Below are 27,084 nucleotides of genomic sequence, written 5' to 3'. Positions count from 1 at the left end.
GACTTGTTGAGTGGCTTTCACAAAAATGCTGACAGTGATATGAACAATAAGGTCCAGGCTGAGGTGGTCTCAGATGGAGATGAGGAACTTGTTGGGAACTGGAGCAAAGGTGACTTTTGTTATGTTTTAGCAAAGAGACTGGCAGCATTTTGCCCTGCCCAAGAGATACGTGGAACTTGAACTTGAGAGAGGTGATTTATGGTATCTAGTGGAATAAAATTTCTAAGCAACAAAGCATTCAAAAGGTGACTTGGGTGCTGTTAAAAGCATTCCATTTTAAAAGTGAAACAGACCATAAAAGTTTAGAAAATTTGCAGCCTGACAATGCAGTAGAAAAAAAAAAAAAAAAAACATTTTCTTTCTCCTCCATTTTTTGAGGATACATTGAAACCAGCTATAGAAATTGACACAAGTATCAAGGAGCCTAATGTTAATCCCTACAACCATGGAGAAAATGTTTCTAGGCCATGTCAGAGACCTTCACAGCAACCTCTCCCATCACAGTCTCAGAGGCCCAAGAAGAAAAAGTGGTTTTGTGGGCCAGGCCCAGGGTCCCTATGCTGTGTGCAGCCTAGGGACCTCGTGCCCTGTGTCCCAGCTGCTCTAGCCATGGCTAAAAGGGGCCAACATGCAGCTCAAGCTGTGGCTTCAGAAGGTGGAGTTCCCAAGCCTTGGCACCTTCCATGTAGTATTGAGCCTGCAGGTGCACAGAAGTCAAGAATTGAGGCTTGGGAATCTTTGCCTAGATTTCAGAAGATGTACGGAAATGCCCGGATGCCCAGGCAAAAGTTTGCTGCAGGGGAAAGACCTTCATGGAGAATCTCTGCTAGGGCAATGTGGAAGTGAGATGTGGGGTCGGAGCCCCTACACAGAGTCCCTACTGGGGCACCACCTAGTGGAGCAGTCAGAAGGGGGCCACCGACCTCCAGACCCCAGAATGGTAGATACACCAAAATCTTGCACTGTGTGACTGGAAAAGACGCAGACATTCAATGCCAGCCCATGAAAGTAGCCAGGAGGGAGGTTGTACCCTGCAAAGCCACAGGGGCGGAGCTGCCCAAGACCATGGGAACCCACCTCTTGCCTCAGCATGACCCAGACGCGAGATATGGCATCAAAAGAGATCATCTTGGAGTTTTAAGATTTGACTGCCCTTTTGGATTTCAGACTTGCATGGGGCCGGAAGCCCCTTTGTTTTGGTCAATTTCCCCCATTTGGAATGGCTGTGTTTACCCAATGCCTTTACCCCCATTGTATCTGGGAAATAACTAGCTTGATTTTGATTTTACAAGCTCATAGGTGGAAGGAACTTGCCTTGTCTCAGATAAGACTTTGGACTGTAAACTTTTGAGTTACTGCTGAAATGAGTGAAGACTTTGGGGGACTGTTGGGAAGGCATGACTGGTTTTGAAATGTGAGGACGTGAGATTTGGAGGGGCTAGGGGTGGGATGATATGGTTTGGCCCTGTGTCCCCACCCAAATTTCATCTTGAATTGTACTTCCATTAATTCCCACATGTTGTGGGAAGGACCTGGTGGGAGATAATTTGAATCATGAGAGTGGTTTCCCCCATACTGTTCATGTGGTAGTGAGTAAGTCTCATGAGATCTGATGGTTTTATTACAGGTTTCCACTTTTGGGTCTTCCTCATTTTCTCTTGCCATCACCATGTAAGAAGTGCCTTTCTCCTCCCACCTAGATTCTGAGGCTTCCCCAGTCATGTCTAACTGTAAGTCCAATTAAACCTCCTTTTCTTCCCAGTCTTGGGTATGTCTTTATCAGCAGTGTGAAAATGGACTAATACATATATACACATACACACACATATATATACATACACATATATATTTTTTAATCTGCTTGAATTTATCGAAGAGTTAACAGATAATGAAAAATTATTAGGCCAAGTTCTCAGAGAATTAAGAAGTTTAGAAAAATAAGTCTGTCATTTTATGGCCACTTTTGCTGTCTGTGGGCATTTATCAGTCTAGTTTTGGGGAGAAGTAGGCATTTTTCTACACTTGTAGACTTTAAAATATAAACAATATAATTGTTAAATGGTGCAACTGCTACAAAAGCTAGTATAGTTGTTCCTCAAAAAATTAAAAAATAGAACTTCTGTATGATTCAGCAATCTCACTTCTGGATCTGTAGATAAAAGAATTAAAAGCAGGCTCTTGAAGAGGTATTTGCAGACTCATGATCATGGCAGTACCATTCACAACAACCAATAGGTGGAAAGAGCCCAAACATTATGCATAGATGAATGCACAAATAAATGTGGCATATATAAACAGTGGGATATTATTTAGCCTTAAAAATAATATAATTTAGCGTGTCATATGCTACACCATTGATAAACCTTGAGGACATTAAGCTAAATAAAACAAGTCAGTCCCAAAAAGTCAAGTACAGTATGACTTCATTTGTATGAGGTTTCTAAAGTAGTCAAATTCATAGAAACAGAAATTAAAATGGTGGTTGCTAGGGATTGGGTGGAGGAAGAAATGGGGAGTTGTTCTTTGTATTAGTCCATTTACAGACTGCTGATAAAGATGTATCTGAGATAGGGCAATTTACAAAAGAAAGAAGTTTATTGGACTTACAGCTCCACATAGCTGGGGAGGCCTCACAATCACGCTGGAAGACAAGGAGGAGCAAGTCACATCTTAGGTGGATGGCAGCAGAGAAAAAGGGAGCTTGTGCAGGACAACTCCCGTTTTTAAAACCATCAGATCTTGTGAGATCCATTCACTATCATGAGAACAGCACAGGAAAGACCTGCCCCCATAATTCAATCATCTCCCACTGGGTCTCTCCCACAATACATGGGAATTATGGGAGATGAGATTTGGGTGGGGACACAGAGCCAAACCATATCATTCTTTAATAGAAAATTTCAAATTTGCAAGATGAAAAAGTTACAGAGATCTGTTACACAACAATATAGATGTACTTAACACTATTGAACTGCACACTTAAAATGGTTAATATGTTAAATTTTGTATTACGTGTTTTTTTTACTACATTAAAAGATACTCAAGGAATTAATCACTTCTTGGATTTTCCATTTCTATATTCTGCCTACCTCTCTGCAGGGTACTTGGCACCTGTTACCTTGGCCATGTCCCCCTCAAATGCCAGCTTTGCATTATCTGCTGCCCTTATAAGAAGTAAGTCTCCTGTGCATTTCCCATGAGATTCTGTGAGTAATTTTATTTGGATAATTCACAGCTGATAAAGCGATTTCAGAATCACTTTCTCCACAGATAGCAATAATTGTTCCCTCTAGCAGGGCCCAAAAGAGAAGAAGCAATTTCCTATGCACGCGTCACTAGGAGAGAAAAGCAAAAATCGCCTTATGAAATTGGCATGGCTTTGAAAGCCCCAGATGATCCCTCACTTTGACAAAAGTATGCCAGGACTTTGAGCTGTTTATTTTAGATTGGCCTGAAAGTCGAATTGTTCATCTAACGTATAGTAAATAAACAGTAAAATCATTGCTTCCCTTTACATTTTCATACAAATAGTCCTATTCCCCTACAATTAAATCTCAAAGCATAATCAGAAACTTTTTACATATTTTGACAGGTTTTGATTAAAAGATGTTTCCATTACCGGAGTTTAATAATTAGCAGAAATGAAATTTAAAATATCTCATCGATTAAGTACAGTTGTTAAAAGCAAAAGAAGGATTAAAAAAAAAAAAAAAGCCTCCGGTGTGGGTGGAGAGTCTCCGTTTTTGGGTCTCTCGCTTGAGTACAATCTATTCGTATGACTACAAATAACTTTTCTCTTTCTTAAAAAAGAGAAAAGTACCTCTCTTTTATTTTATTTACCAGTAAATAGGTAAAGATCCAACTTTCTCTTTCTTTTTGCTTTCTAACCTATTTTGACTATTTCACATCTCTTTGGACACTTCATTCAGGTATCAAAAGAATAGAAACAAGGAAAGGTAAAAATTAAAGAAAACAGAGTCACAGAAAATACATAAGCTCATTATAAATTATATTCCATATGAAATAACTCCCCAAAAAGTGCCTTACACATGATAAGACTGTGCTGACATACAGTAATGATAGTGTTTTCTCCATTACTGAGTGGCGTAAGAATAATTTAATAAATACAGTGTGCATTGACAAACCAAGAAGGCACAGGTCAGACTGCCTATTTTTTTTTTGAGACAGAGTCTCGCTCTGTCGCCCGGGCTGGAGTGCAGTGGCCGGATCTCAGCTCACTGTAAGCTTCGCCTCCCGGGTTCACGCTATTCTCCTGCCTCAGCCTCCGGAGTAGCTGGGACTACAGGCGCCCGCCACCTCGCCCGGCTAGTTTTTTTGTATTTTTTAGTAGAGACGGGGTTTCACCGTGTTAGCCAGGATGGTCTTGATCTCCTGACCTCGTGATCCGCCCGTTCTCGGCCTCCCAAAGTGCTGGGATTACAGGTTTGATCCACCGCGCCCGGCCTAGTCTGGAATTTCTAACATCTTTTCAAAGCTGCTACAAAAGTTCTGTGAACAGTTTTAAGGAGTTTGTAGACCAGGTTATACTCATTTTTTGTTTTACCGAGATTGGCGGAAAAAAAAACACATCAAAGAAAGGTATATAAAAATTACTTAAGTTATAAGCAGGAGAGAAAATTATTGTCTTTTAATTAAAGTAGACCATAGCCTAAAATAGCTGAACTATGTTATTTTTCTCAGAAAGAAAGAGTGTATCCTATCAGTTTCTCATATTTTCTATAAGCAGAAAAGAATTAATGAAGTCTTATTTCTAGTCACATTAAATCTATCAAATTTTAATTACATCAGGGAATGAAGTGTAATTTGGCACCATCAGGTAATCATTGATAACGTTTCAAATCTCAGATTCTGTCATTTAATCACACCTCTAATTTATGAGTGACATTTTAGTTATAGAAGCTGATAAGATGTATCAGATAAGTTGATAAAGCATATATAGTGTCTTAATGAGAGTTTTAATGAGAATAGTATCCAAATCTAAAATATTCAAATTTTGCCACTTTTAGAGAATAAATGAATTTTCAAAGAGGCCCTTACGTATGGGTCACAGGGTTGCAAACATTTGGCAAAACTCCTCAAGCTGCAGTCAACCCCTGTCCATTTAACTATACATACAATATACTTAATTTTAAAAAAATCTTAATCGTGGATCCAGATAGCTACAGTCACTTAATAAAAAATAAAATTCAAGAAATAGAAATTCTTGTGCTGTTTGCTATTGATTTTTGCAGTCACTTTAAAACTTTTTTATTCTCTTACTTCAACCACTGTTTGATCATTGAATCTGGCCCAGAGGAATATGTGGAGAACCAATTGAATCAACTCTTTCTGTGTTTTTCACACACCTTGTCTCTCAGCATTCATGATTTAGAGAGTTCAAGGTAGGTTTTGAAGGGCACATTCATATCAAGAGGATTACATGAAAGTACTAACTTTTTTGTGTGGCTAAAAGGGCTTTTCTTTGTTCAATCACCAGGGGAAAAGGTATATTTTGGGAATGCTCCCCATGGCAAACCTCTTTGAGAAATGAATTCTGAATTGCATTAAATCCTGTCTTCAGGAACTTCTAGACAAAACATTTAAAGGAGATACTGGGACATTGCCTATCATCAACTTTCTAACTTTGAGAAGTGATCTTAGCCAATCTGGAATTTTGATAGATTTTCTAGACACTTCATAAACGTTTAAAAAAAGCAACTTTATAAAAGACTCCACATTTACCTAGGGAAAAAAAAAAAAAACTCTCATAAATGCAAAATTAGTTCACAAGTTTGCTGGTAGGAATTCTTAAAATTTGACACAGTTTTTTGCTCATATATAGAAATGAAATTTATATAGTACTTAGCTACTAGTGAATTTATAAATAAAATTTATCAATAACAGATTTTAAGTAATAAGATGAAAAAAACTATATCCATAGCAGTACTGCTCAAGGCATGAGTAATGAAAGTAACAACAACAACAACAAAAATGGCCTAGATTCTGTTTCCACTTTCCTGCACTTTAAGACACTCCTACAGAGGCAGTTTGTCAGTCAGACTGGTTTATTGGAGCAAGAAGTAACTTTAATTCTTTTCTTCCATTTTACAAAAGGGGAAAATGACACCCAGTCATTCATGAAAATCAATGAACAATTCTTCACATTTCACATGGTTGTCTTTACATTTTAAGGTGAAATATTTAAGGTTAAACTTCAATTGCATATTACTGATGTCTAGAACACTGTTTCCCAAAAATAAGAAAAAAAATATCTGTTTAGGCTTTCTGCAATTACAATAATAAAAAGTATAGTCTGTGTAACCAGATAGACATGCATTCAAATCCTAGCTCCAAATCCTGGTCCCTCAACTAACTAGCCACATGACCTGAAGTGAATTACTGAGACTCAATTTCACTACAATAAGGTACTGTGAAAAGGTGCTTAATGCAGGTGGTAGACCCTGTGAGTAGTAGTTGATACTGTGTTTTAAATTCCAAATGAGGAATGTGTATATTTACCTAAAATTGTTTGGTCTTGTTCTTGAACCCAATGACCAGTTAATAAAGTATAATTAAATACTTTAAAATATCATTATCAACTTATAAAAAATATTTCTTAAGCTCATTTTGTGGCAAGTAGTGGGATGGTGCAGAAAGAACATATTCCAAGTCCCTGTCCCAAAAAAGAAATTAAGTCACATGAAATCAATAGTGACCCACAGAAATCTCTTATGTGACCAAGTGCTAAGTTGTGGTTAACAGTCCAAAAGTGCTATGAGAAAAGAAAAGAGATAGACCTCAGTGAGGATTAGAGCAGACTTCCAGGACTCAGTGGAGGAAATACGAATGGAGATAGAGATGATGAGAGGGCCAGTGGGGAGGGAGAAAAGTCACCCCACAGGAGCCGTAGGCATGAACCCAAGAAAGCTTGTATAGGAAGGGCATATCCAACACTGGGTGGAGTCAGCTAAGCAAAATATTCATATTCCAAAGCCTCCATATAATTCCTTATTCAGACAACATTGTATATCGTTACTTGGCTCAGCAACTGAATGTTGACCTCCTTTTTACTAGACAGGGAGGATAAGGACTGCAATTCAAAATAGCCAGATTTGGAATTAGCACTCACAACCCTAGACCATATTTTTCATTCCTTTAGCATTCATTACTCTGTAACCATGTTCCTAACCATATTTCACACTTAAAGTTCACCTATTCAAATAGAAATTGATTTTCTACTTCCACAGTCCCAGAAAGCATTGCCTAAGAACCAAAAATCCAAAGTTCTTGTCCCATCTATGCCATTAACTAACATGAAGCAAAAAATGAGCCTCCTGTCTCTGGACGAAACTGCTCTATGGAACGGGTGCTTCTGGGTTTGAAGTTTCACAGATCCAGTAGGGATTTTGCTGCTTGGAGGACGGCACAGTACTCTCCAGCGCATCTCCAAGCCTGACTTTCTGACCTCTTTTATACAATCTCTGGACAAAACTACCAGTCGCTGTTATTTTCCTCTCTGCTGTAAACATGGAGCTCAAGAATGGATAGAAAGACCTTATTGTATTGCTCTGTCTGGTAAATAAATATCATGTTGAATTTGCATGGCAGCTTTCTGATTATTTTCAAGTCTCCGATAAGCATCAAGTCTGTCATAGGTACAGTATAAAAATCCCTGAGATTACCTAACACTGACACTGTGGCAGGAAGAGAGGAGAAGAGCTGTACTAGGGAAAATGAGGAGTACTTGTAATCCTCTCTTGGGGCAGTGAGAGGGCCTGGGAAGAAAAGATCGAGGTGTTCCATGTGGGGGTTAATGTGGGCTTGAAATGAAACTTCAGAGCAAAATGAAGCAGAGCAAAGAGCAGCGCCCACAAACCAACCTTAAATATCACAGCGGCGGAACATTTACCTGAAAGAAAAGTCACACTTGGCATTAAAAGTTCAATTATTACGTTCAGTGCAGAGCCTTGTTCTAGTCTGGAGCTGCCGGGTGTCACATGGTGCGTGATGACTTGCCCTTGATTTGGGTTCATTTGAAAAACGTAGAACTCTAACAAATAAACAGCCTTTTGAGACCTGTCCCTGGACGAGGACTGCCCCCTCCCTCGGGCAGCTACTACTGATGCTGTCCAGGCATAGCCCAAGGGGAAAGGTTGCAGCGGGGTCGGAAGGCGCAGGAGGAGTCTGGCGGTGATTGATGGGGAAGGGATGAATGAATAAAAGTACTTGTCTTTGATGGCAGCAGAGACCCCAGAGGCTACACTGTCTGGCATTCTCTCAGTGTTTCGTCAGAGCCAGACCCGCCTGCAGCTCAAGGGAGGCGTGCTCCTCTCCCAGAGCAGGCTGGAACCCAGCTGGGTTCCGCGTCCCGGGAAGGTGGTCTCCGTTCTTCGCTCTGCATCTGGTTTGTCAGATCCGAGAGGTAAACATTCGGGCTTGGTGCTGAATTAAAAATCATTGATTGAACCTTATCCTGGGGCTTCGGTTTGGCTTATTAGTTTGGGGTTTTAAAAAAATAAAAATAAAACCTATAGAGAGGGCAAATTAAAATAAGGATAGGTAAAGGAAGGAGCGTGAGTGTTTGAAGCCACTGGGAGGGAACAGCGGTTTCCAAGTTCCTGCTGACTTGAGAAGTCTCTGCGAGTTTCCGAATCTCGGGCGCACTCCTGGGCGCGCTGGGGGAGCTGTAGCTCAGCCAGCAGGGAGTAGCGGCTTTCATCCGCCGGGAGGAGTCTTTCGAGTTCAATCGCGGGGTATAGAGGTTCCCCTGCGGGGCAAAATGCAGAGGTTGACACAAGCCCTTGGCCTCTAGGTGCCTTAATTCCGCGGTTCCCACGCACGCTTAACTAAGACGTGTACGTATTCCTCCCGGCACATGAAAGAGTTCGGGGCTTTGCCTTGGATCCCCATCACTCCCCCCACCCCCGGCACACCCCTTCCAGAACGCCCCGCCCCGCTGCATATTATTTACCCCCTCCTGGCCACGCGGGGAAGAAAAACAGCGGAGAGGGCATTGGGAAGGAGTTTCGACCCGCGCTGGCGAGTCACGAGGGCCAAGTTCCCCACTGGCGCGGCGCGCAAACTTGAATTACTTTTGCGCATGAATACTGGCGGAGAGGCTGCGGGCAGTACTAGGGTTTGCAGAGACGTGGCTCTGGTAACTGACCCGAGTGTCCTGTCTTCCTTCCCCTGCTTGTCTCCAGGCTCTGACACTGCGGAGCGGCCACCGGACACCCACTGGAGCAGGCAGCAGCATGCAGCCGCCGCCAAGTCTGTGCGGACGCGCCCTGGTTGCGCTGGTTCTTGCCTGCGGCCTGTCGCGGATCTGGGGAGAGGAGAGAGGCTTCCCGCCTGCCAGGGCCACTCCGCTTTTGCAAACCGCAGAGATAATGACGCCACCCACTAAGACCTTATGGCCCAAGGGTTCCAACGCCAGTCTGGCGCGGTCGTTGGCACCTGCGGAGGTGCCTAAAGGAGAGAGGACGGCGGGATCTCCGCCACGCACCATCTCCCCTCCCCCGTGCCAAGGACCCATCGAGATCAAGGAGACTTTCAAATACATCAACACGGTTGTGTCCTGCCTTGTGTTCGTGCTAGGGATCATCGGGAACTCCACACTTCTGAGAATTATCTACAAGAACAAGTGCATGCGAAACGGTCCCAATATCTTGATCGCCAGCTTGGCTCTGGGAGACCTGCTGCACATCGTCATTGACATCCCTATCAATGTCTACAAGGTAAAGGGCGCCTGCTGAAATCATGGTGGGCTTGAGGAAGGGGGCCTGGCTGGAGAAGGCAGATGAGAAAACTTGTAGAAGGAGCTTCCCTTTAGCTCTCTCTTAAGGCTCTGCCCCTCCTAAAAGTCAGTGATCTTTGGAACCAAATTCCATTTGGTTATGTCCACTCATAAAAGTCGGTAACCATTGGCATAAAATTCCATTCAGGTCTCCAGTAGCCCTCTGCTAAGCTTAGGACAAGTGTAGTCCCCAGTCTAGCAACGTTAGTATCACTTTGGGAACTTGGTACACATAAAGATTTTTCTGGCCTCACCCCAGACCTACTGAATCAGAAACTCTGGAGTGGAGCACAGTAATTTGTATTTTAACAAGCCCTTTATGTAATTATGATGAAATCTAAAGTTTGAGAACCACTAGTTCTGAAGGATCTAGTCCTTAAGTGCACCTAATGGGGTACATCCTCTAGTCAAAAGTGTGTGGTCCACGGACAGTGAGCATTAACATTACCTGAGAGTTTGTTAGGAATGCAAGGCTAGCCCAGACTTACTAAGTTAGAATCTGCATCTTAAGATCTTCAGGTGATTCATATGCCCACTAACTTTGGGAAGCACTGTCTTGGAAGACTGTGAAAGTAGCAGATACAAAGTAGGTTTTTAGGAAATAAATGGCCTGGAAGAAAGAAATCCAGACTGGTGAGTAGGAAAAACACAGTTCACCTGCTGTGAGGGACTGTAGCTACTCTGCATTAGATATCTACAGTGGACCAAGGACTGGGTGAGATGTGTTACTTCTGTTATTCCTTCCAGCAGCCCACAAGTAGATATTACATTTAGTTTACACCTGACTGGTAGGATGCTCAAAGTAAATGAGTGAGAGGTGGAACTGGGGATCAGACCCAAATCTGTCAGGTTCCAAAGTGCAAGCCATATGACGGCACCCCATTAATTATTTCATAGACAAGACCAAGGAGCACTCAAAATCTGTAAGGGTTTCAGTAGTTAACATTATTGTGTGATTACCACGGGTGTCAGCAGAAACACACAAAGAGCCAGGTTGTCCAGGTTGCTTTGGAACTCCACACACATCCCGGCACCTCTGGACCTCAGTTTCCTCAATTCCACAATAAGGCTGCTAGTGCCCACCTACTGAAGTTTTATGGTGTTAAAAAGAAAAAAAAAAAAAAAAAAGCAGCCTAAGTAAAACAGTTGTAAAATTTCAAAGACACATGAAAATATTTAAAACTTTCCCAGCAACAGCAATAGAAAGTTGCACATAAAAACACAATCACAATGTAAGGAAATGAAATTGTACTTTGCAGATTTGCCTATAGCTAGCCCTGACTTCAGTACTTCAGTACAAGGGTAAAAAAAGGGCATGTAAAGTTGGGAAATGTTGTAGGGGATGCTTTGACCTATTGGCAGGAGTAGTTCCCATAAGGCATGCCTGTAAATTTCCATTCATGAATCTCTAAAAATCCTAACCCAATAGTTATATTTTAAGGGGAATTCCAAACATTTCTGAAGCTTAGCGGTGAGAGTGGATTAAGATATAGTTTTCTCTAAAGGGAATCACTCCCAGAAATAGGGGAATCAATTGAAGAAATCCTAAAATCCTGTGTGGCAATTGATTCTGATAAACTGTGAGGATTTACTTGGTATGAGCTGAAATGGAATCTCTAAATGCAGTCACAACTCCATGAGGGTCCGAAGCCACTCTTTTACTTCTTAAGACGTTCCACAAACTAAATCTTCCCATTCTAATTTGGCAAAGGAATTTCAATTCAATTCATCAAAACTGAATTGAGAATTTTTTCAGTACAAGGTGTTGTGATAAATTTAAAATAAATCTAACAAGATCTCTTCCCAAAGGGAGATTACAATCTAGTTTTGCTGGGTTGGCACAGGATTTTATGAAAGTTCTGTTTGTGGGGTCAGGAAACCCCACATGTCTAGCCCAGTTAGAAACCTTTCTAAATCAGACAGTAGCTGAAGTGCTGTGCAAAAGGTGGGATTGAGAACATTTTTTTAGTTTTGATGTATTGCCTCCAGGACAGATAGAAATCAGCTCTTCCAGAACCATCTTATTTCCTCTGTCTGGTTAAATGAGTATTTGTGATAAACTAGGGAATTTCTGACTCCCCAAGAGGTCACACAGTTTCCTTTTCATTTCAAACTTCCTTATTATTTCCCTAGGAAGTTACATCCTTTTCCCTGAAGCCATCCAGTCTTAACATGACTGTGTTTTTACTTCTGAAATAAGCTAATGAGTCATTACAAATCTGTTCATCCAGTAACCTGTATTGGTCATAAACACATTCATCACATTACGTCCCATCACTAAGGTCGTCATTATTGAATCCTACCTTGTGGCCTTAGGTTTAGCTTGAGACACAATATCATAATAATGGCTACCAGTTATGATGCACTAGGCACTTGGTTTATTTCATTAAATCACTACAACAATCCTGTAGAGGAGGTATCGTTATCATTCCTGCTTTAGATCTAGGGAAAGTACTTGTCAGAGAGGTGAAGAAGTAACTTGTCTAATGTCATACGACTACAAAGTGATGAAACTGGGCCTTGAATCCAGACCATCCAGCCCAAGACCTTGCGGTCCACCCCATCCCACTGCACGAAGCATGCTCAGGCACTGCACTGTCGTCTCCAACCTTGAGTATTGTTTTAGGATCTGATTTGAGAGCATTTGGTGCAAATGTGGCAAATAATATGCTATCCCACAGTAGAATACTTAGTAAACATTTTCAGAAATTAATTTGAGTCAGGATTTCTGTCTCTTGAAACCCCCTTCACCTGGTCTGTAGTGCGTAATATCAGTGGAAGTTATTCTAATGGCTTAATTTACCAAAATAGATAATCCAGAACTAGTTAAAAGCCATTTATTTTCCTAAATAATTGTGGCAACATGGTTTTTTAAAAATTCATTTAGAATTTCAGAGTAGTCAGGTATGATCATTCAGAAAAAAGTAATTTAAATGAGTTATGAAGGCTATATTTAATATATCCTAATATGAGAGGCTTGAATTGAAACCAGTGATTTCTAATTTTTCTTGGTGGTGTTTTATAATTCTCTTTGAGAATTCAATATACACAATTTCTGGAGGTTTATGAAACTCTCCAACCCTCCTGTTGGCATACTAAGGGCCCAGAGGCCAAGAAATGTCAATGTGAATCTGTTCCATTAATCTGGAGTTTAGTAAATACAGAGTTCAGTAAAGTTGGCAAATCACAAAATGTCATAACTTATTGGAAGCTACAGTCTTCAGGCTGTGAAACTGGTGGGACTTTATCTGGAGTTGCTGCAGTGAAAGCTGAAAAGGGTTGAGAAACACGTCTGATCTGCCTGGACTGCCTCAAGGAGCTGGGTCCCTGGAAACTTTTAAGTAGAATCATACCACTCTCACAGGTCTCCTGTGTTGTGGGGGAAATCCTGTGTTGAAGGCTAGGGAAGTGTCTGAGGACACTTAGCAAGTTGAGGCTGCTGAAGCACTTCAAACTCATGTAAAAATGCAGAAAATAATAAGCCTTGCTTACCTTTCTCATAGGCACACACTGGGGCTATGCCTACGTTACACAACACCAACCAGATGAAAAATGAAAACTTCAAGCATCCAAAGGAGATATTTATTTAAATATATATGCATGTATACATGTACATACATTAAAATGTTAAGTTTTATAAGAATATATAGATATATAAGTAAAAAGATGCCTATCACTTGGCACAGGGCATGGCACATAGCAAGCAAATGATAAATGTTATTAAAATGTGTGTATGTGTGTGTATGTGCGTTTTGAGTATTCTTTGTTTTCCAGCTTTTGTTGTGACAAACATGACTACAAACAACATGTTTGTACATGTGACTTTGCACACATGTGACTACATCTAAAGGGTAAATTTTTATAACTAAAATTAGTAAGTCGAAATGTGTGTATTAAGTCAAAATTTTGAAAGATATTGCCATATTGTGCTAGAAAGTTATTCTTGTACTCTTGGTTTCAATCCCTATTTTACATAATATCTCAATATGGATATAAATGCATATTAATGTTTATCTGTAATATGTATATGGGCCACCATGCTTAATATTTACATCATCTACATATTCACCAGAACCAAAAGCCAGTGCTTGATGTTAGGATGAATTTCTCCTTATTCACAAGCTACTTATGGTGCCCTTCCTATATATCCTAAAATAAATGGGGTAATCTAGAATCATTCATATGAGAGCCTGGCACTCCACTACTAAGTTGCAGAAGCATAGATATCAAAGCTGGATAAAAGGCAAGACAGCCGGGTGTACTTGTGGATGCTATCAATGTGTTTATGTTGTTGTTTGGTTGGTTAGTTGATTTGGGAATGATATTTAACAAAACTTGGTTGTAGGTTAGGGAGAAGTTAAAAATTCTTGAGCAAATAATGAGTTCTTAAATTACTTCTGAATTTTATTAACTCCCTTTGTGTTATATTTACATGGATAACTGAGTTAATGAAGTTAGCTCTCAAATATAGCTTCCTTTATGTGTAAAGAAATTACATTTAAAAACAAACCTGCGTGCAAACTGGTAAGACGAATACCAATATCCACATTAACGAGTTCGGTAAGGATCCAAAGGTAATCAGGGGCCCAGTGGTGATGGAGAGCTAAAAATTAGGCTGGTGACCCACTGGAGTGCTTCTAGATGGTTTTACAGTTTAGCACTGTAGGCTACTATTAGAGGCAAAGAGGCTGCATTCATAGTTCTGGAAGGCAAAACTGCTGATCTTTAACGTTTAACTAGTTAAGGGTGGGTACATATAACATTAAAATGCTGGTATGTCAAAATGCAGAATTGCTTCACTGAACCCACAAATGAGTTTCGAGTGAAGTGACCTTGGCAGGTAATAGACATTTTCTGCTTGTGACACACTCAGGATTATCTTTCTGAACAAATTTACCTTTTGCACTATCCTATCTTAGACTACTTCTGGTACTTAACAAGTTTATGTATAATTAACTAGTTTTGTAGTTAAAAGTAAAAGTTGATGGAACACCACCAACTTTTGAAGTTATAATTTTCCAATTAGTAAACTGAAGCATATACATATATAGCAACACAAGAAGTAAGGGTGTCATTGGAAGAAGAGTCTAATTTCTCCCAATTTAATAACAATGTTCTCATTTCCAGTCAAGTAACTGAAATATTTTAGTAATATTTAAAGATATTTTACCGCATAAGCATTCTGAACCAAAAGTGGAAACTGTATACCTTTGAGGTTTATTTATGCAAAGCAAAATAATTTTAAGGAGCAATAACTAAGCACATTTAAAGTATTAACTTTTAAAACTTGTTAATAAAGAGTCAGGTTTTTAGCTTGAATGACCTGGAATCAGTTAACAAATACAACAAATACCCTGACACCCATCTAGCATAGTGGCTGCAACTGTTAATACTATACAAATGCTTACAGACAAATGATGTTACACATAAAACATAAGAACAGTGGGCTTTTCCACCCAAATTTTAGCAAATTCCAAAAGGAAAAAAAAAAAAAAAAAAAAAGGAAAGCTTGATTCCTTCTGTATTGAAGTATTGGTCATAGTCAGATAACAGGTTGATAGCAGAATTCAAATGAACTAGAAACTCAAGACTTCATATTCCCAGTTCACTGTTTCACATGTTGGTCACAGATTTCTGTGACAAAATGGTCACTAAGCACTTGGCCTTGGGCAGTGAAAGTTTCCCTAGGTTCAACTCTATGATATTTCTTGTGTTTGCCTTTGATCTGCCACTTGGTCACTCCATAAATCCAAGCTTCTATGAATGTCAAGGTAAGGTTTTCTTTCAGTATGGTAAGGCTTATCTATCGAAAGATTTACATTTCTCTTTTGCTCATTTAAAATGAGTCTTTCAACATTGAAGTATTTCCATAGTTGTACAAAAGGATAACGTAGCCAAGACCCTGCTGTCTCCAGGCCAGGGAGCCATGTTCTTCAATTCACAAAGAAAACCATATAAGGGTATCTCTGTGTAGCTAATATGCTATAGTTGATTATTTTTAGAGAAACATGCCAAATGCTAATAAATGATTAAGTTCTTTAAAGGGTGTTGACAGATAAAGCCTGAGCTGAAATAAGATTCAAGATGTAATTTATGATGTGAAACATTCTCTTTCAGAACTTTGCACAGTTAAAAAGAGGTTGGTTATGTTTGGGAGATAGCTGGATGTGGTGTGTGGGTATACAACTTCTCTAATTTTAGACTTTTTTTTATTCCTAATGCTTTTATTTTAGAGTTATTTATCGTTCCCTATAAGGCCTCTGGTGAAAATGTAAAGGAACAAGAAAATGGCCAAAATATGGTGGTGGATGGGAGAGAGGGAGAGAGGGAGAGAGAGAGGAGAAAGGGTGAAGGGAGAAGATAGAAGAGGATCATCCTTGAATCAGAAATTTATTAACAAAATTGATTGAAGCATTTCTCAAGCAAGTCTCCACTTTTGAGGCTCAAAACTGCACTCATGCCTGCTGACCTGTGTCTTTTCTCTACTTCTCTCTTCTTCAGTTTCATTGTAGTTTCCGGAAAGGAGGAAAACTATCCTCAGAATGTTTACACTGTACGCTGTCTTCTTCCCGCTCGCTCAGTGTTTTCAGACAATTTTAATGGGCTTTCAGACTCCATAGTAATCAGACATTTTCTGATCACAGCTTATTAGTCTCCCATAAGATATTCCACAGATAGAATTAGGCTTAGGTATGGCATGAAGTTACTTAATAGGGTTTGTTGAATTCATATAGTTTGCAAGTCTCGTTCTGAGCCAGGAGGCGTTCAGGTTCTCATTCTTCAGTTTCTTCAGATGTCATCAGTGATAAGTGAACTAATAATAGACCAGGTTTGTGAGTGGGGTTTGTTATTTCTCTTAGTTGGATCTTTTCAAAATATGTAATATGTCGGTGAAAGTTTTAAAGCTCAAACTTTGGATATATTTTTAAATTTAGATAATAAAAGAGTACAATCAATTTCTTTCCTGGCCTGTTACAGACTTAGAAATAAATTTCTGGTAGGAAAATATATTTGAGGTAAACTTCAATTTCTCTTAAGAAATATTTTTAAAAATTGTTTTCTATCTCTTTGTTTCTCTTGGAGATTTTGTTTCAAGAACTTTAATTCATTTTCATAAGCCACTGTTCTATTTCAGCAAGTTATAGGAATCTTTCCAGAGCTTTGAAAAGGCCTCTGTTTTGTGGATGTGTGTGAAATAGATTCCCATAGACAGAACTGTTGCCTTGCACAACTCTAGGGGGCACTGTTCATATTGTAATCTATTGAGATGGCGCCCCTGGGGGATAAGCTAACATTATTTCTGACCCACATATTTCTAACTCACATAGTCTAATCTTTAAGTGATTAAGTACATTTTGATGGATGCAGGGTAGAACTTGTAATTTATAGTTGTCCTTCAGGGCACAGGTGCACTGTATGTCAAGAAAAAAAAAATTCCATGCACTTGATCAGCATATTGACTCCAAATTCAAAGTTTACTTTGAACTATTTCTCTATGTACCAATACAGAAAGAGTTCTGGCATGCAAGTCCTTGAATGAAGGTGCCCTATCTCATTAAAACTCTAGTTCAAACACAGAAAAAACTCTTAACTACTACAGGAAACAGAGATAAAAACAGAATACACCCTTTCCTAAAGTTGTCAAATGCAGCCATTCCATTATTTTCCTTTTTTGACGCTTACTGTGAAAACATTTATATAATGCCAGTCATTTAAAGAAACGTTCACAATTTATCACAGGATGGAATAGACTGCAGTCTGGCAAAGTAACCTTGGTTGTCCTCTTAATTACACCATTCACTCATCCTCTAAAACCATCATCTCTTATAATGTCCGTATGTTTACTGCATCTACTTCCAAGAAACTTACAATCCCCTCCACAACTAAAGCTCTTCATAGAATCCCATTATATAGTGAGAAACAGTAGGTTCTGTTTTATATGAGTCACTGCCTTGACAAGTTTTGAGTAGGAGAGAGAGGGTGGGAGAGGAATTTTTGTTGTTACCTTTTCCGGCCTGCATGGAAGAGCGGAACTCCAATGAGAGTACAGCCCACCCTCAAGCCTCAATTCTAGAGTTTCTGACTCTATGTGCCAAGAAGACCTGATCATCAGGACTAGAAAATATAAATAGTAAATATACAGTCATGTCAATTCTCTAAAGAATATATGGAGAATATGAGAACTGAAAGACGCATGGCAAATGTTTTGTCATAGATGATTTCTGCCTTATGATCAACTTCATTCATTCACTCATCCGTTGATCGTTACTTAACAAGCATTGAATGAGTGACCACTATATGCCAAGCACTGTGCTAGGCATTATAAATGTTTTAGAATATTCTGAAACAAATAAACAGTTAAAGCTCAGTGTATACTTGTAATTTAATAAAATAGAAAAAGAAAATGCTATGTATGTTTAATGAGGCGAGTGAACATTTGCTTGTGCAAGACGGTTAACTTTGGCATTTCTTGACTTTATGGGGCTTGACTCCTCTTGGCATTAATAGGGGTGTGTGTTAACGGGATTTTTTTTTCTTCATTTATTATCTCAAGTATGTGATTTTAATTAAAAGAGAAATGAAAATGTAAATCCCCCAGTTGGAGAGATTTTTTAGGATCCACTTCACAAAATCCTCAAATAAATAAAGAATATTTATTTCCTATTCATGCTATTTATCCTTTTAGAATTTTTTTAAACTATAATATAAAATGACTTTATAATGTAGTAGAAAATTTATTTGGATTATCTTGCCTTGTTTCTTTCTCAAGCAGTTGTTCCTACGTAAAGTTATAAAATTATGGTCTTTCTTGAGCAGAAATCTTTTAGCCAGTATGGTCACCTCTTTTCTCAATCTAATGTTTATTTATTTCTGTTTATCATCCAAAATAAATGTTCTAGAGAAGCAATATAAGCCTTAGGGTAAAATGGGTCAGCACAAACATAGGCTATCATTTTGTCAAATGGACACCACATTGCCAGCAGGACTAAACACTAACAACAGCTATTCAGTTAGATGAGACATCACGATATGAAAAGCAGTGCCAGTTATGTGAGTATTTGCCAACTGGTTCATATTTTATAAATGTTAGGCAACATATATTCAACTTAATTTTAAACAGGATTTAAAATTTTAATTTATGTAAAAGGGACATAGTGTCAATATTGAACTCTAAACACCCTTTTTGCGATCAGAGAGACGCCTTTTGATTACATGTTTGAATTGTCTTCACTGTTCAGACCTTGCCCTTAAGTTATCTAATTTAATGGGGTAAAGTCCAAAGAAAAAACTAAAAATAGGGAATAAGGAATGTGTTATTGCTGGGTTTAAAGTTAGAGTTGCTTCCTCTTGCAATAAAGTGAATCCATTTCCTTTTCAGTGGCGAAAGATGTATCGTTAGACTTCAGATTATAGATGTTAGATGTTGTTATTTTTCCCAAAGAATGATGAAGAAATGAATATCTAAGAATCATACCCATATCTAAGAACAATCTCTCACCAAATTGTAAAGATGTCTTCTTGGTTGAGAGTGAACTTTTTTTTTTGGCAAAGCTTCATAGTTTTTCCCCACCTGGGACGTTTTTTGCATTAAACAAATGGATACCTTTATATTTTAGATAAGTTTCAAGCAATAGCTTGCCTAAAGACTTTCTTGCTAGAGGCCATTAAGATGACAGAGATGAACATCAATACTGGGCATGGTTTCTGTCACAGAGTATCAGGCTTTGCTGGGTCTCCACAAAGCCTTCTGATCAGTGAGGCAGAGGGTAAGCTTTTTAGATGAAGAGCATTTAGAGTCTTGCCAAAGCCATTCTTCTCACTACAAAATAATGGAAGCAACAGTGATGCTCTTCCCACATCTTCTGTGGCCTTCCAGAACCAATAGCATCCAGTTCTGAATTGAAAGCACGAAATGCAAGCTGATAAAGGTTAATGCTCTCTCTCTCTCTCTTTTTTTTTTCTTTTTGCAGTCTCTTTCCCTTCAAAAGTGTAGACTAGAAAACTGTAATCTCTCCATGGTGATTACGTTTCTGACTATCTGTCTGTTGAGCTTGAAGAGCATTGTTACAATTTTCAGTTTGTGTTTCCCTGTTTTCTGTGATAGCTTGGGTCAGAGGTTGGGCTGCAGGCCTCCAGTGGTATGAAGAGCAATAATCCAATTTCTAGGCTGAGCCAAAAACAATGGAAACCTCAAAACATGGCCTGGATTCAGTGCAGAGCTCATTTTCATCAGCCAGACTTCTTTTCCTTCAGTGGTCTGGACGCTCATTCATCTTGATTCTTCTGATAGCGGTACCTACAGGATAACAATATTACCATATTTGGAAATAATTTAAGACAGAATAAAATATTTTAAAATATCCAAATGTTTGAACATTATTTGAATAAAATAACTAGGGGCATTAGTCAGGGTTCTCCAGAGAAACAGAACCAGTGGGATAGATAGATGGAGGGATAGGTAGATAGGTAGGTAAGTAATCAGACAGACGGATAAATAGATAATGGGGAATCAGTTTATGAGATTATAGAGGCTGAGAAGTCCCATAATCGGCCATCTGCAAGCTGCAAATGTAGGAAAGCCAGCGGTGTAATTCAATCCAAGTCCAAAGGCCTGAGAAACCAGTCTGAGGGCCAGAGGAGATGAAATGAGACATTCCAGATAGGCAGGAAGAAAAAGGGGCAAATTCCTTCTGCCTCTGCCTTTTGTTCTATTCAGACCCTCAGCAGATTGGATAATGCCCACACACCTAGGGTAAGCCAATCTGCTGTACTGAGTCCACAAATTCATATACTAATTTCTTCCAGACACATCCTCACAGACACACCCAGAAATAAATAATGTTTAATCGAGCAACCTGTGGCTGGTCAAGTTAACACATAAAGTTAACCATCGCACTAGGTGAGCAGAAGATTTTGCTCTGCATCTAGATATTATACCACGATTTGACACATAGCTATAGGTTTAAAAAATAATATTTGATTTAATTCTAAACTTTTTTTGTACAATCACCTCCTTCAAAACACTGTTGGGCAGGTATTATAGTGGTTGTAAGCATAGGCTCTAGACCATCTGAGTTCAAATATGGATCTATTACTCACTTAAGTGAGCAACCTATTGCAAGCATATTGGTTTCCTAATGAAGAGTAACAAATTACCCTACAATTTAGTGGCTTAAAACAGTAAATATTTTTTAAATCACATTGCGTCTTTGGTTTGGCAATTAAGGAGTGGCTTAGCTGGGTGGCCCTGGCTCAGGGTCTCTCAAGAAGGTACACTCAAAATCCTGGCTGGGACTGCAGTCGTCCAAGTTTGACTAAAGCTGGAGGATCATCTTATTCACAGACCTGGCAAATTAGTGCTTCATGTTTTCAAGAGGCCTCAATTCTTTGCCATTTGGCTTCTTCACAGAGGTGCTTGAGTGTCCTCATGACATGGCAGCTGGCCTCCCCCAGAATAAGTGACCCAAGAGAGAGGAAGCCAGTTCTTTAGGAGCTAGTCTCAGACATCACACATCATCACTTTTGTCACATTGTATGCATTAAAAGCAAATCACTAAGTCCAATCCACATTCAAAGGCAGGGAAATTAGGCTTCATGTTTTGAAGGGAGAAGTCATCAATAGTAGAATATTGTCTGAATAAGTTATACCTGGCTGGTTCTAGCACAATCCTTTTAACCAGTTGGATAATTTTTATTCTTATTTCTAAGGGTAATTGGCAGTTCTTTTAAAGCTACATGAGTTCAAAGCTGGTTCAGACCTGTGGTGCACCGAGTCTCCCCCATTTCAGTAAATGACTTCACCATGCACTTGATAAACCTCTGTGTGTGTCCTGACTCCTCACATCAAGTGTCCAACCCATCAGCAAGTCCTGCTAGCTAGCTCTACCCTTAAAATGAATACAGGCTATAACCCACTCTCCTCAGTCTCGGGGCACACAGGGTCCAGCTCACCACTAGTTCTCATCAGTGCTTCCTTTCTTGGCCCTACATTCTATTCTACACTGGGCAGCAACAGTGATCTCTTGAAAAATATGTTAGATCATACCATTTCCCTTCTGCAAACCTTGCAATGAATTCCCTCAAAAAAGCATTTAAATTGTTCCCTCTACAACTTCATTTTCCATGCATTTGGTCTGGGTCACTCTTCTCCACCTTTAGTAGCTAGTAGCCTCATTGCTGTACCTCCAGGTCACCAGGCTTGTTTTGACCTCAGGGCGTTTGCACATGCTCTTCACATGGCTTACTGTCTTATTTCAGTCAAGTCCCTCTCCAAATGTTGTCTCTTCAGGGTGACCTCACTGAGAAGCTTATCAAGAAAACACCTTAGCCGGGCGCGGTGGCTCAAGCCTGTAATCCCAGCACTTTGGGAGGCCGAGATGGGCAGATCACGAGGTCAGGAGATCGAGACCATCCTGGCTAACACGGTGAAACCCATCTCTACTAAAAAAAAAAATACAAAAAAACTAGCCGGGCATGGTGGCGGGCGCCTGTAGTTCCACCTACTCAGGAGGCTGAGGCAGGAGAATGGTGTAAAACCGGGAGGTGGAGCTTGCATGAACTGAGATCTGGCCACTGCACTCCAGCCTGGATGACAGAGCGAGACTGTGTCTCAAAAAAAAAAAAAAAAAAAAAAAGAAAACACCTCAAATCTCACCTTCGCTCAATATGATCACAGCCTCTGTTTAACACCATTTTAAGTATGTATGTGTTTTTTGTCTGCCTCCCTCACTAGACTGTAAACTCCATGTGAGCAGAAGTGCTCAGAATGGTGTCTGGCATATAGTGAATGCTCAATAAATATTTATTGAATGAATGACTGAACAAGAATAATTAATGAGTCAGTTGATTAACCCAGAAGTCACAAGATAGAGGCTATGATGGCTCACTGATGTATTTTGATAATACAATGTTATCTGAGATTTTTTTAAAAAAAATATGAATTGAACTTTAATAAATTGTGAGATTCATATAAAATTCCAATCTGGGTTCTTTTGAAAAATCAAGAGATTTTTGTATTTGGGGTCCCTTAGAAAAAAGTGTGTGATGTCTATTAGCAGCTGCTCCTTTCAGACAAAGTTTACCCCAGACCCCACCCCACTTCCTATCATCTTCCTGACACCAATGACTTTCTGAGACCTGGCACCCTCCACTTCTCTGTGTTGCCTGCCTGGCTCTGTAGGTCTTCAGGATCCTACATTAAGCATATATGATAAGTCTGCCAATTTTTGTCCCACATGTCTGTATAAGTTTTGATATCTAATTTAGAAATGAAATTGGTCCTATGTTGAATCTCCAAGTCAAATTCATTATGAGACACACATTTTAGCCTTTGACGTCATTCTAGTTATAGAACAATCAACCCAGCTTGACAAACTCAGTAGAGTCTTCACTACTAGTGAAAGGATGGAAAGACTCCATTGTGTCTCAAAATAATTTTCACTTTTGGAAGGTTGTTTTCAAAATATTTTAAGACCCATGGATTTGAAATACTTTTCTTTATTTTCAAAACCGTATGAACATTTGATCCAGATGTTTACCTAAAGTGATTCATTTACCAGTGTGGGACACACCACATCGCCCTAAGAAAGAAAATAACCACATTTAATAATACATGGTTGCGTAGTCTACACTCAGATATTTATGTGTATATATATACACACTGTATATATATTACATACTATGTATGTGTGTATATATATATAAAATAGCAATAACTATGTCTTCTTGCTCCTTATATAGCCAGTCATTGTTATATTTTAGAGTCTATGAATCAAGCACTGTTAATATTAAACATCTGCTATGCATTAGGCACTGGTCTAGGCAGTTGTGGAGCTCATAGTCTGTCTTACACTCCAGGGATCCAGAGAGAAAAAAACTAAGCAAACAAATAAGTTAATGTGATATGCCACAGGAATTGATAGACTATGGATAAAAAGGAAAAGAAAGTAGGGAGATAGGGATGCCTGACCAGTTATGGTATCTAATAGTGTGTTCAAGGTAAGTCATGTTGAAAAGATGAAATTTGAGCAAGACCTGAAGGAGATAAGGGGCTTAACCAGGTGAATCTGTGGGGAAAGAGCCTTCTAAGATAAGGAAGGACCTAGAGTGAAAGCCCTAAGAAGAAATATGCCTGGGCTGTTCGAGCAACTGCATAGCTACTCCAACTGAATGACTGTTCAGTTAGGTAAACTGACTGCAGTGAAGAACAAGTGCATGAATGCACATGTTGTTCTGCATAGAGTACTACTTCAATAGGGAAGTCTGGTCTCTTCAGCTAAGGACTATTTATCAATCAATTTTAATTAACCTATATTTTGCTTTGGCCATGACTTGGGCATTTAAGACTCTATGACAGTATACAGGGTCAATTTTCAGGAGGAACCTAAGCGAATGGCCCAAGTTTGCTCTGATGAGGTGAGCTGAACTCTAAGCTACTATACACGCATGGTGACTTCTTATAAACTGGCTGCATTTTCATCAATCCCAACACACTTTCCTGTCCCATACATATGTCGAACAATGGTGCTTTTCAAAGAAGTAGTCCATAAGAAAAAGAATGACAACCAAAATTTATCCTACTCTGCATGTTAATTACGCTCCACAAGTGATACAATTCAGAGGGCATCTTATGAAACCCCCTAACAGAGCTTCATGTCCCCTCAATGCAGCTGCTGGCAGAGGACTGGCCATTTGGAGCTGAGATGTGTAAGCTGGTACCTTTCATACAGAAAGCCTCCGTGGGAATCACTGTGCTGAGTCTATGTGCTCTGAGTATTGACAGGTAGAAGCTTCTATTTAAGCCAAGAATATTCTGAATGCTATACTATTGTTTTGCATGTTACTTAGAAAATAAACTGTGCAATTCAATAAAACTAAGGTATGCCAGCTTAAAATACAATTCTATTTTTATCTCCAGATATCGAGCTGTTGCTTCTTGGAGTAGAATTAAAGGAATTGGGGTTCCAAAATGGACAGCAGTAGAAATTGTTTTGATTTGGGTGGTCTCTGTGGTTCTGGCTGTCCCTGAAGCCATAGGTTTTGATATGATTACGATGGACTACAAAGGAAGTTATTTGCGAATCTGCTTGCTTCATCCTGTTCAGAAGACAGCTTTCATGCAGGTAAATTTTACTTTTTTTATTTTCCTTTCTGCTCTTGCCTTATAACTACTTAGCTATTTTTCTCCTGTTCCCCACTCCTTGGGAAACTGTTGATTTATGACTGTCCTTGGCATAAATCAAGAGTGTAGATCCAAGCACTGTGGGGTTTATGGTGACCAATGACTCAAGAGGCAAGAAGGTAGATCACTACTTCTCTAAGAATCCCCTTGCTGTCAGTGGCATGGATAAACCAAGTTCACATGAAAGAATTGATGTGAATTTCTAGCTTTTCTACCCAAAGCCATGTTAGAAGTAAAATGCGTGGTGCCACAAAGTGAAAATAGCATTCAAGCAAAAGGTTTCTCAGCAAGGCAATTTACTTCTATAGAAGGGTGCGTCTCACAATGGAGCAATGGCGAGAGCATACCAGACAGGGGAGTGGGATGGGGTATTATCCCTGATGCAGCTAGTTCCTACTGCTGCATCTTTCCCCTTTAGGTAGGGTTGGACCGCACAGTCTAAGTTAATTCCAGTTGGCTATTTTAGAGAGAGCAGGGGTACGAGCTGAAGTGGTGGGGTGAGTAGTTTCAGCAGAAGGATGGTTACAGAGCAGGTGACTAAGGATGACTAAGGAAAGAGCAGGTGATAGAGGCTAGGAGGTGGTTGTTTACTGAAACTAGGGGCAAGGAGATGTAAACAACGAGGAAGTTAAACTTTAAAATGGAGAATAAAGAACAGGGAAGCTGAACACACTGACGTATTGGTTCTCTGAAGAGGAATTTACTGTATCCTACAGTCCCATCAGGACCGACAGCTACTACGTAATCTGCACAAGATAGCATAATAGTTGTCAGAGGAGTGGATGGTCCAGCAAATATTCAGATAGAAGTCATCCTGATATGGATGGAGTCTGAATGGAAAGACTCCCCTCTCTTTGTCTTTGATGCCAAAGAGAAAGCTGCCATTGCAAGAAACTCTTCATCCCGGTCATTTATTAAAGAACATTTGATCCGGGAATAGAAAAAGAATGATGATGCTGGTTTCCAGAAGATAGATCCTGAGTGTAAAAGGCTCTTCCAAACAGAATGAGTTAAGAGGCATTAATGCAAAGGGGGCTGGCCTAACTACTCCCAATAATTGTTTTCTATTGTATATATAAGGAGACTAAATAAAACTTTATGAACTGTATATATACAGGAAAAAAAAGTGCTGCCTGGATTACATAAATTCCTCTCCAACACAGATATATCTAAAGCAATATGAAAACGATAACAGAGAAGAAAAAGAATAAGAGATATGACATAAGGCAAAAGCAGCTTTTATCTTTTTGTGAGGTTAGATTTATATGTTACTGAGCTAAATGGTTAACCTAGACCTTTCCATATCTGTTTTTCCCATTAAACAAACTTGCTAAAAAGTGAGAACTTCATCTAAACACCAAGTTATCTTTACATATTTAGGTGTTATATTTCACACAAAGAATACTCTGAGGATAACTTGCTTATGTGAAGACAAAACATTGAATTACCAAATATTTCAAATTTTGCCTAACTACTTAAGTTTTTGTGCATGCTTATAACACATTGTCTTAGAGAACTGAAATGTTTTTGGGAAAATATGGGTTTTATTTAACATGACTATTTATTTGTTCAGTAAGTGTGGCCTGAAAGATTCTGTATGGTATATATAAACTTGATCTAATTTAGAAGATAATCATTCCCTGATTAATTTTTTTAAAGTTTAACATTTGTTATATAATATTTTCTTACAGAGGAGTATTAATCATAAAAATTCTCTCATCCCCTAGTTTTACAAGACAGCAAAAGATTGGTGGCTATTCAGTTTCTATTTCTGCTTGCCATTGGCCATCACTGCATTTTTTTATACCCTGATGACCTGTGAAATGTTGAGAAAGAAAAGTGGCATGCAGATTGCTTTAAATGATCACCTAAAGCAGGTAAGAAAATACAAATATTTGATAACTCATGATTGAAATTATAATTATGAATATGAAAATGATGATGATAAACTAAAATTATTATATATCAGAGCATATTTCCTTTTTCTTGCTTCTGGTAGTTTTAAATAGACAAAGAATATTTTTATATTATTTATTTAGAGATATTCTATATAATCTAAAATGATCTAAGGAGAATCCAAACTTTTTTTTTTTTTTTTTTTTTTTTT

The 27,084-nt window shown here is 39.1% G+C and overlaps 1 protein-coding gene across 2 annotated transcripts in view; it reads left to right on the top strand.

Moving 5' to 3' along the window:
* Positions 1–8,064: 8,064 nt before the first annotated feature.
* The window catches only part of EDNRB (endothelin receptor type B), a 27,121-nt gene continuing 8,101 nt past the window's right edge, over positions 8,065–27,084 (top strand). Inside the window, exons 1-5 of one of the 2 annotated variants that reach the window (XM_017871220.1) lie at positions 8,065–8,422; positions 9,204–9,737; positions 24,466–24,578; positions 24,714–24,918; positions 26,705–26,854. In XM_017871220.1, coding sequence (XP_017726709.1) covers positions 9,255–9,737; positions 24,466–24,578; positions 24,714–24,918; positions 26,705–26,854 — 951 coding nt within the window. In that variant the 5' untranslated portion in view covers positions 8,065–8,422; positions 9,204–9,254. The other variant, XM_017871221.1, reaches the window with a different exon arrangement.

The sequence above is a fragment of the Rhinopithecus bieti genome, unplaced genomic scaffold (assembly GCF_001698545.2).
Source record: "Rhinopithecus bieti isolate Rb0 unplaced genomic scaffold, ASM169854v2 scaffold_4981, whole genome shotgun sequence".
Taxonomy (NCBI): domain Eukaryota; kingdom Metazoa; phylum Chordata; class Mammalia; order Primates; family Cercopithecidae; genus Rhinopithecus; species Rhinopithecus bieti.
Note: the sequence above shows the minus strand (reverse complement) of the source record. Positions and strands in the feature narration are given on the sequence as shown.